The sequence below is a fragment of the Brassica oleracea genome, chromosome C9 (assembly GCF_000695525.1).
Source record: "Brassica oleracea var. oleracea cultivar TO1000 chromosome C9, BOL, whole genome shotgun sequence".
Classification (NCBI taxonomy): domain Eukaryota; kingdom Viridiplantae; phylum Streptophyta; class Magnoliopsida; order Brassicales; family Brassicaceae; genus Brassica; species Brassica oleracea.
This window is the reverse complement of record NC_027756.1, coordinates 49,236,716-49,247,566: the sequence shown is the minus strand read 5'-3', so window position 1 is coordinate 49,247,566 and position 10,851 is coordinate 49,236,716. Positions and strand designations below refer to the sequence as shown.

The 10,851-nt window shown below is 36.6% G+C and overlaps 1 protein-coding gene and 1 pseudogene across 1 annotated transcript; both read right to left on the bottom strand.

Moving 5' to 3' along the window:
* Window positions 1-1,573: 1,573 nt before the first annotated feature.
* On the bottom strand, window positions 1,574-2,283 carry LOC106317489 (ethylene-responsive transcription factor LEP). The gene has a single exon (XM_013755300.1). It carries the CDS (start codon window positions 2,207-2,209, stop codon window positions 1,574-1,576), a length of 636 nt encoding a protein of 211 aa, XP_013610754.1. The 5' UTR covers window positions 2,210-2,283.
* A 7,206-nt stretch (window positions 2,284-9,489) lies between these two features.
* Window positions 9,490-10,139, bottom strand: LOC106315253 (annotated as a pseudogene).
* Between the last annotated feature and the right edge of the window lie 712 nt (window positions 10,140-10,851).

Below are 10,851 nucleotides of genomic sequence, written 5' to 3'. Positions count from 1 at the left end.
CTACTAAATACTTGCTATTATATTACTACTCGGCCTCTTTATGAATAATGCCATGTACGTTAACCTAAAAACAGGTCGTAAAGCTACTCTGTATACAAAAGGCAAACATAAAAATAGACACATCGAATTTTAATAAGACACAGATAAAAGCAACTTTCAAACTTTATTAAAAAGAAGGGATGCAAAGATCACAGTTATTGAAATGAAAACCAAACGAGAATAACCAATAACCAAGTGAAAACCAGGTCTAAACGCAACATTATTCAATAAAATAAAAACCAACTCTTTCATACTTCCAGCTTCAGCCTCACGTTCAAGCTTCAGCCTTCAAACTCAAACATCCAGACATCAATCGCCAATGTTTTGAGCTTCAAACTCTGACAACAAAAAGGTAAATGATTAAAGTGAAATGACTAATATACAAAATTTAATGAATAAAGCATAAGTTAGAGAAACATACCTTTCTCAAGCTTCATCACACTCATATGAAACAAGTTATATCTTAAGAACTTTCAACCAAAGTCAACAACAGAAGCTTCTAAAAACGATTTGTGACAGAAGCGTAAAGACTTTCAACCAAAGTCAAAATAAGAGAACAATTATAGAATCTAATAACAACAGAAGTTACATGTATCGAATATTAAGACTAATCAAAATCGCGAGGCTTGACCCAAAACACCAACATATTATCCCAACCAAAAACGTGAAATTGAAAAACGAAATTAAATTTATCGAGAACTCAAGAGAAAATTGAGTACATCGGATTGATTATTTTCTGACTAAAGAGATGGATTGGTTTATCAATTTTGAAGAATCGCAAAGCCATTTATATAGGAACTGGTATATAGGGTTTCAAATTTGAATCGATGATGAGAATCAGTGAGGATATTTGATTACGGGGTTAAGGAAAAGATATATGAAACAATATTACGGGATGATGAGATTTCGGAAAGGTTTGGTAGAGGATTTCGCAGAGAATCTCGGTGTTAGGCTGTGTAATCGAAATGAAAATGGAAAGGGATTAGGGTTGAAAAAGTTCGGGTTTTAGGAGTAACCAATCGGATCTCGGGTTTTTACCCGACCCGACCCGACACCCGTTGTACCAAGAAAACATGACCCGATCGGTAGGGTTTTCGGGTTCGGATTTATTGCCCAGGCCTAACCATTCACGACCGACAAACATGTAATTAAGTTACCAGAATCCATCAAATATGAAAAATTTCAGATTACATAAAATTTTCAGCATATTAGACACCAGAAGACACAAATGTAGTACGTCAACCTACAAATAATCTAGTTCTACTATAAGAAACCAAACATGCCATAGCCCACCATACATGAATGGGCTTTTGAGTTCACAGGCCCATACCGAATATTTTGTGAGAATTTGTGAAGGACACAAAGGAGATGTTTGTTTTTGGTTAAAATACAAAAGAGAAAAATAATTTATTTATTCAAAAATAAGACAAACAATCACTTTGATCATAGATCAAGGACGGCGAAACATACTGAAATCCAAAAAAAAGATATAAATGAGAAAATAATTAATTATGGATGAGAAGATCTGAAGATGTTAATTATAGGAGCCGAAGTGGTTGAAAGAGTCAGAAACCGGAGGCATTGTGCTGAACATTGGACCATGGACGTAGTCACCCTCGAAATAGGTAGCGGTCGAGTAGTCGTCAACGCTCCACTGTGGTTGGCTATAACAAGAATTTGACAAGTCGCTTGGCAAAGGAGGCAACTCGCTGCTGCTGTTAGAATAACAAGAAGAGGAGCCACCAAACATGTAACTACTCTCCACTTGATCAGAATGAGGCTGCAGCATTAGCGAATCTGTTGATGAATATTGGTTAAACATCATCATGTAATCCGCAGGATCATTAGAACAAGGAGGAGCAGCTGCAGTAGGAGGTGGAGGGGGAGGCGGATCATCAGGAGAAATAATGGAGGTGACGGAGGATGAAGGAGGCATGTCTGAGTAAACGAAGTTGGTTCGGGCACGAGTGCCACGCATGGACCTGGCGGCTCTATCGTAGGCCAAGGCAGCTTCCTCGGCCGTATCAAACGTGCCAAGCCAGTGACGCTCCTTGGTTGTTGGGTCTCTAATCTCAGCCGCGTATCTTCCCCAAGGCCTCCTTCTCACCCCAAGAAACCTCGCACCACCCTCTTCTTGCTTCTTCTTGCTCTTTGACGATGTTGTGTTCATCCTTCTTATTTCTCTATGAGGGTAAACAAATGTTTTGAATATCTTTTTTTGCTAGTTGGAGGAGAAGAACAAAGTGAAAAGGAATGTGCGTTGGTCTTATAAAAGTATCCCTTCCACGACCCCTTTATATAAGAGTTACACCTTTCTTTTCTCTCTCTTTTCATTTTCTTTAATATTTGAAATCTTTATACATCATTTAAAAATAGCTCTGCGTTGAGTCAATTGTGCCCATGATATACCAATTATCAATCAATCAAATATATATATATATATATAATTAGTAATGATTCATTTTCCACTTGGTAGCATGTTTCATGCATACCTCAAAGGTTGTACTACACTAGTGAATTGCATACATTTGGTCCTGCTCAAATCTAATGCATAGATCGGTCTGATTTTGTCCATTCACAAAAGTATTTTTTAGAAACGAGAGTGAACAATTAACGAGGAGAGGATCGAGGAGAGGATCATCAAAATAAATACTTAAAACAAGATGCCAGATATAACTAAATAGACTCATCATTCATCAACAAATAATAAGCTGAAAATAAAGGATGAGGAATGATAAGACCCATAATTAGCATGTTACCTTAGATTCTAATGACCCAATTGATAAAAAAAAAAATTATAGTGAAATTACGTAATAGAAAAACTATTAAAAGTCGGAGAATATATCTTGTATAACGAGTCCAAATACTATTGCATGTGATGGTCCAAATTTAAACGATGGAATGTTCATGAACTGCGATAATTTCATATACATATGAAACATAAACAATTTCGTTCTTATCAATCATACAACACATAAAAGCAATGAGTTTGGTAGTAATAATTGGGAAAGAAAGAGTGCAATGATGGCCGCATGATGGATGGTAGTCGACTTAATTATGAGGATGAAGCAATTGCGTAAGCATCTATTATATGTATGTGTTAATCTTGAAAAACAACCACCTATGTTTTGACTTTTGACCTACACAAATGGCGACATATGCTGAAATCTCATAGAGATCTTATTATGATATGAGTATCTAAGGAATCAAGTAGTAGAATTTCTTGTACGATCTTATTTTGTGTCAGAAGACCAAAGACCATTTATGTTTGGCTATACGACCAACGTTAGGGACGGTGGTAATGGATCGTATATTTCTTACTCTTTTATACTATAATATATACTCCCCATTAGTCTATATGTATAATAATCAGAACGTGTGTACTAAAAGTGGTTGTTAATTAACTAGAGAATAATCAAACACACAAATACAAAATACGGTAACGCATGTGCTTTCAATTTTATAGGGTGCAACTTCAATGAATACTGCCACACCCTTTGTTCGTCTTCCATATTCTAATCCAAAGGGCATCTATCGATTTCCTTATCGTTTTTATTTCTTCTAATCATATATGCTTGTCAGCTTGGCTATTGTAGTATACAACACCTTTCTAAATTCAGTTTCTCAATATATATTCTTACCGAAACACCATTTAAATTCGTTTCTCTAACTTTATGTCTAATTGTATATTCTAAAACAAATTTGTTTGTAAACATGCATTATTGAGGACAAAGGGATTTGGGTTGCATGTGAGCAATCTTTTATGCTTTTCTAATTTCATCTCTAGTCTTAATTCATTGGAGAAACCAAGTCCTATAATTTTATGTTCCCCCCCTTTTGACCTACTCTAAATTTTCTCGTTTAGTTTATATTCTTATTCCAATCTTCGATACATTGAATCTTGTTTTCATTTTACGTTAATCCTCTTCCATTTTCTATCGTATCTTGGTTTTATCCTCTTATCCTAGTTATTTTTTGAATATGAGTACATGCAACAAATATATACTACATTAATGTAATAGACAAAAGATTTATACAAACCTATATAGGGTTTTGGTCAAGAATACTATCAAATCAAGCGGCAACTAAGCTCTTTTGGTCGATCACTGCCATTTCACGACCGTTATATGTAATTTCATCGACATATTCCATATTTTTATTGGAACAGTTGGCAGGACGTTTTATTCTATGGTTCTAGTCAAATGTAGAACATTTCTCTTACTTTTTTTTTTATGTAAAATATTTTGGTAGGTTATCTGTGGATTTGGGCCTATAATGGTGTTTGTTTTGGTAGAAGAACAAAAGAGAAGAAAGAAGAGACGCATGTGCGCCCAACGTGGAAAGGCATTCTCTTGGACGCTTAACATAATTAATCCTTTTTCTAATTATTGGCAACACAAATATGTTTTGTCTTGTTTTAATCTAATTACTCGTTTAATCAAATGACCATGTGATGACTGATGAGCGCATTAATTAACCATTATGTAATAATTCTCTAAAAAGTTAGAAAAACAAAGGGAGTCTGCTTTTGGTTTAAACCTGAAAGTGATGTATGTGAGAAGTTTACGGGCACGAGGTTTGCAGCCACCGATCAATTAATCGTCCAAGTAGTCTATACAAGTTAATTTATCCTGACGCGGTAGTGTAGTGTTGAAACTAAGGAGTTAATTAAGATGAATTTAACCAGTGATTACACTTACAATAGCACTACTACTTGCTCCCAATTCTAATGTTCCAGCCTCAAAGCCATATCTTTCTCTGCTTCATGTAATAATTTCCTGAGATGGCCAGTTTTCTCATGAAGTAAGCCTTAGTGGATCGTATGAACTCATAAATGCACTCAAGACTTGTACATATTCCCCTGATATGCTCTCCAATTGAAGCTTTTCTGAGTTGTATTGCTCCATTAGATCCTGCAAGTTGGCGAATGACCGCTCAGCTTCACTAGTTCCTGGCTCGTTTCATGTTTCACAATGGATTAATGGAACCACTTGAAAAAGGAAAAATGCACTCAAAATACTTCATCCACACTCAGCTTGGAAAGAGCACAACTTGTTGGCTGATCAACATGCAGACTCACATCCATTGCTCTTCAAGAGAGATAATAAAGAACTAGATAACGCATAAGAGTTGAAAGAGTATTTCCAAGTGTAATAATATTTTAAAGAAACAAAATTGTTGATAACTGAAGTACCTTGGTTCGCAATAGGGCTGGGCATTTCGGGTATCGGTTCGGTTCGGTTCGGGTTTTTGGTAGTTCGGATAGGGGCTAGAGGATCCATTTAGTACTTGACCTATATTCGGTTCGGTTCGGTTCGGATAGTTTCGGGTTCGGTTTGGTTCGGATAGTAAATGTAGGAACCGGAAAATATCCGGAAAAAGTTCGGTTCTCATTTGGATCCGGTTCGGGTTCGGATAGTTCGGGTAGTTCGGATAATTTGGATAAAATATCGGTTATTTAGGGTAGAATATCAAATAATTAGGATGATTTAGATAAAAAATTTGGATATTTCGGATTACTTTGGATATTTCGGATAAAACTATCTGGATAGTTTTGGATACTTTCGGGTAGTTTGGATACTTTATAATAATTTAGTTATCCTCAACTATTTTCAGATACTTTTAATAGAATTTTAAATTAAAAATATATATTTAGTGATGTTATATGTATATATAATTAATATTTTTATATATTCGGGTACCCGTTCGGTTCTCGGTTCGGTTCCGGTTCGGTTCGGTTATTTCGGATATAAAAATATAAGAACCGTTCGGGTATTTGAGGGTATTAGTCCGGTTCCGGTTTCGGGTATTTCGGTTCGGTTCTTCGGTTCTAGTTATTTTGCCCAGGCATAGTTCGCAATAGCAGCAGAATGTATATCAGAAGTAGAGCCTTGACTAACAAGCCTGCCTTGATTTCTTAAGCCCACCGATTGACTTGTTAATTCTAGTACAATACAGACTGCACATGGTTTGGGCTTTGTAGGCCCACGTACTTAAGACAGCCTACGGTAATTTCCAGATGCATTTAGACCAGCATGATTAACCCGGTCTCTTATTTGAGGTTCTTAATTCATGATTTAACACTTTTTGACTAAAAAACGTCTCTTATATCTCTTATTTAAGAGACGGTTATTAGTTTTTCTTTGTTAAAAGCTAAGAACCTCAGTTAAGAAACTAAGATTAATCATGGTCTTATATATTTTTTTTTTGTCGGCCATTTATAAACAAAAAGTAATAAAAAAAGAAAATTTATAATCCGAGGTATCTCGCATGCCGAAACCAACTGACTAGTTCTCTGAGGTCTGTTTACTGGCGCTAAACAGTTTTGGTTGCTCGCAATAAGAATTATATATCCATATCACCTTGTCACACAAACGGATAAATCTAAGTTTGGTAGGTTTCAAACCCAGAATGCTTATCATGATGTGTAGCTCATCTTAGGATTACCCGAGGAACGAGCTTGTCAACTACGACGGGTAAATCATGTGAGCGGTTAAAGGTAGCTTGTTGCTCAGCTGTGTTTAGTTTTAAAGAAAGAGGATGGCACATGTCCACTTATTACCTACACTTGCTATACTTGTTAGCCTAAACCATCACAGAGAGACATAGAGGAATGAGAGAAACAGTGGATTGGAAATAGAGTTAGGAAAACCGGCACCCTACCCACTGGTACATGAGAGCGCCAGAAATTGGAATTCAAGAACCATGGAGATAAGTGGGGAGAGGAGAGGGGAAGTCCAAAATTGCAATAAGTTTGATAATGATCGAGTGACATTGTTTTTTCGGTCTGAACCAAAGAACCCTTCATATATGATCAGAGATTTGTCTATGAAACAAATCCGAGTTTGAAGAAGGGGAAGGATAAGGAATACTCGATCCGGAACATATAAAATAGAATTTATTCAATCACATAGTTTGGATTCCTAGAATATGGCACATTCGGGGCTTTCTATTTGATTGTATCGAAAGACCTAATGAATTGAGATTTTTCTATTTGGCCGGGTCATTTCGGGGCAAGCAGATCATTTATGATGAACAAATATTAGCTTCAAGAGAATGATTCGGAGTTCTTACAAAGCGGAACCATATAATACTAGAATCGAGATAGGTCTTCCAAAAAACAACCAAAAAACAAGAAAACAACTTTAGTGGAAGAAGCTGCCTAAGTTTCTAAAAGAATAAAGAAGTAATATTTTAATAAAAAATATATTTAATTTTTTTTTTAAATACTAAAGCCAACAAACAAAATGGCACCTGTAAAATCCAGTTTCTAAAAGGTTCGGTGCAAAAAACTTCTCCATATTTTCTCACATATTATTTCATTATTTTTACTTTTTAATATAAAATATTCTTTGTACATATTACCGATGGACTTGTTCTTCGTAAAATGCAGATAGTATATTTTTATACGCTTGAATAATAAAGTTAAAATTCTAACACTAACCTTACTTTAGTAAATAATATTTTTTAAAAATTATTATATATAGTAATTATCTTAATTATATAGGTAAGAAAATAAAAAACTACGAAGTTGTATTGAAAACTACAATCTTTATAAAACAAAGTAAAAGTTTCAAAACAATAATTTTAGTGGAATGGAGGGAGTATAAGAGAAAATTAAAAAATCCCCTAAAGAAATATATTTAAAAATTCATGAAAGGGTAACCAACTCTCAAACAAAAAGCGAAACAAAACAATTGTAAATAGGAGTGGGACTACCTTCATTTCATATCCAGAGATTATATAATCTCGAAAACTTCCTCTTTTAGGCCAACATTATCGGTGGTTCTTAAGAGCAAGTGCATCAATAGGACTTTTAGAATGGTCCTTAGAGTATTTAATTAGTTTATGTAGTTTAGAACTTTGGTTAAGGACTTTTGTTAAAATGTTGATTATGGGTGGGACTTTTGATAAGTCCTTAGGTTTTTAAATTTTTTTTTAAACTAGTTTTTAAAATTACAAACATTTTATTAGTGGAAAAAAATACAAAGTTAAGAAATTAAAACACACAATTTATTCATAGAAACTTAAAATTACATATTATTCGGAAGATGTCCAAATTTAGCCCATATATTTTCAATCAAATCGTCTTTTAAGTTTTCATGGATTTGTCTATTCCGAAGCCTCGTTCGACGATCCATTGTAGTGCCGACATTTTCACTGATATTCGAAGGCATGTTGACGGTAAATGTATCCGGAACTTCTCTTGGTTGAAACTCAAATTTCTTATACTGAGTGAATGATGTCCGTTCATCTTCGACAATCATATTATGGAGTATGATACATGCTCTCATAACATTTTCTATTTTCTCTTTATCCCATAACTTTGACGGATTTTTGACAACAGCAAATCTAGCTTGAAGGACTCCGAAGGCACGCTCGACATCTTTTCGAACTGATTCTTGGGTTTGAGCAAATAATGAATGCTTCTGATTTTGTGGTAGTCGGATAAATTGAATAAAAGCCGCCCATTTCGGATAAATACCATCAGTGAGATAATATCCGAAATGGTACTGATTATCATTAACATAGAAGTTTACTTGTGGCGCGATGCCATTAATAATGTCGTCAAAAACAGGTGATCGATCAAGAATATTTAGATCGTTCATAGTACCTGGTGCTCCAAAAAACGCGTGTCATATCCAGAGGTCATACGAAGCTACCGCCTACAACACAATTGTCGGTTTTCCGGTTCCTCGTGAGTACATTCCTTTCCAAGCCGTGGGGAAATTCTTCCACTCCCAATGCATACAGTCGATGCTTCCAAGCATCCCCGGAAATCCACGTTGTTCTCCGATATGTAGTAGTCTTTGCAGATCCTCTTGTGTTGGACGTCGTAGATATTCTTCACCAAACAAGGTTATTATTCCGGCGGTAAATTTGTGCAAACATTTTCGAGCTGTTGATTCGCCTAGACGGATATATTCGTCCACCGAGTCCGCCGCAGCACCGTATGCCAATTGTCGAATTGCTGCAGTACATTTTTGTAGAGGTGTTAGACTTGTCCGTCCGGTACAATCTTCTGATAGTCGAAAATACGGAATCTCTGTGGAGAAACGATTCACAATACGCAGGAACAAACTTTTGTTCATTCGAAACCGTCGGCGGAAAAGAGCGGGAGAGTAAGTTGGATTGTCGGCAAAATAATCATTCCAAAGCAAGGTGTGGCCTTCTTCCCGGTGTCTCTCATGAACATTACGGCGTTGTCTATCTTCTGGTTCTTGTACGAGAGGACAATTGTTATAAAATTCTTCATAAGGAGTATCAAGATCGATCTCATCATCATCATCTTTATGATAATGATAATGGGATGAAGAAGCCATTATAAATTATTGAAAAGTGGTTGTGATTGTTTTAGAAGTGTTGTGACTCTAATTGAAAGACATGTTATATTTATAGCTATACAATATGTGAACCAAACACGTTTTCTCATATTACAACTAATTTTAGTTATTTGAATAGGTATATGTAAAAACACGTTTTCTCAATATTACAACTACTTTGTAGATGGGAGAGTAGGTACATGATCATACGAGCAGCTACTCCGATGGCTATTATCACTAACACAACAACCAGAACACCTAGAACTAGTTCAAACCCATTACCAAATCTAGATTTCTTTCTACCTAAGTCACAGACAATGCTCTCCAACCTAACCAATTTCTGCTCCATATCAAATTGAACTTCCTTTAACTCCCACAGCTCGGTCTCCTCGTAATCGACGAATGAAAGAGAATCTACCTTATCAGTGAGGAGGGTCACTTGTGCACCAATGGCTTTGATCTCCTCTGTAGCCGCGACGTCCCACCACTTGTAGACATGGCAGTCTCCGTCCTGTTTGTTCTTGCAGGTGTAGAACATTCTCCTCGGGTCAGTTCTTGTGTAAGAAGTGGCTACAAGTGGCTCGCCACCACAGTAGCACTCTTTGGGGAAGCCAAACTCCACTTCAGGCTGCGGAGGGTACTGATGGCGTGCGGCTTGATCTGAGCTTGGTCCAGCTGGATATACATCTCTGTAGAGCTGTTTCCACTGTCTGCTGAACCTCCTAAACCGTAATCCTCCGACTCAGACGGCTGCGTGTACGAATAATCCAAACCCATGGCCTGAGAATAATCAAAACAAAACACATTAGACAGAGAATATAATTTAAAAACAGAACATAGAACACATGTCACAGCACACATTAAACCAAAAATAATTCTTAGAATTAAACACAAACGATATATATTACACAACATAGACTCTTAGGATTTAAAAACTAGAAAAATTCGGCCAACAGCATGTTCTTCACATTTTCTTCCCTCTCGGTTGGCTCCTTCTTAGCAAGGAGAGTGTCTAAAATGGCCAGCTTCGAGAGCCTCTCCTTCTTCGCCAAATCCTCCATCTTGAGCTCATGGACGCTCTTAAAGTCCTCGACAGCCATCCCCTTCCTAGAATTCCTTCTTGCTTTCGTAGCTTTGATACCTTCGGGACGGGGCTCTTCCTCACCAACGTTACTGCTTGATGCTTGGGAACCAACCTCACCAGTCTTTCTCTTCTCACCGCCAGACTTTGGAGTGTTCAGGCTCAGCCACTTCTGTTTGTATCTCAGAAGACACCATGCATGGTCCAAGGTGAACTTGGAGCCGTGATCCGCAAAGTAGATCTCATGAGCTTTCTTCACTAAGTCGTTGTCATTCTGACCGCTACTTTGAAGCCTCTCCGCAGCTGCGTATGCTGCACAATACTTGTTTGTATCCCCATTGATTTTAGGCCATCTCTGCTTACAATGCTCTCCATCTCTCTTCTCATGATGAGCTGCTGAAAAGTAAT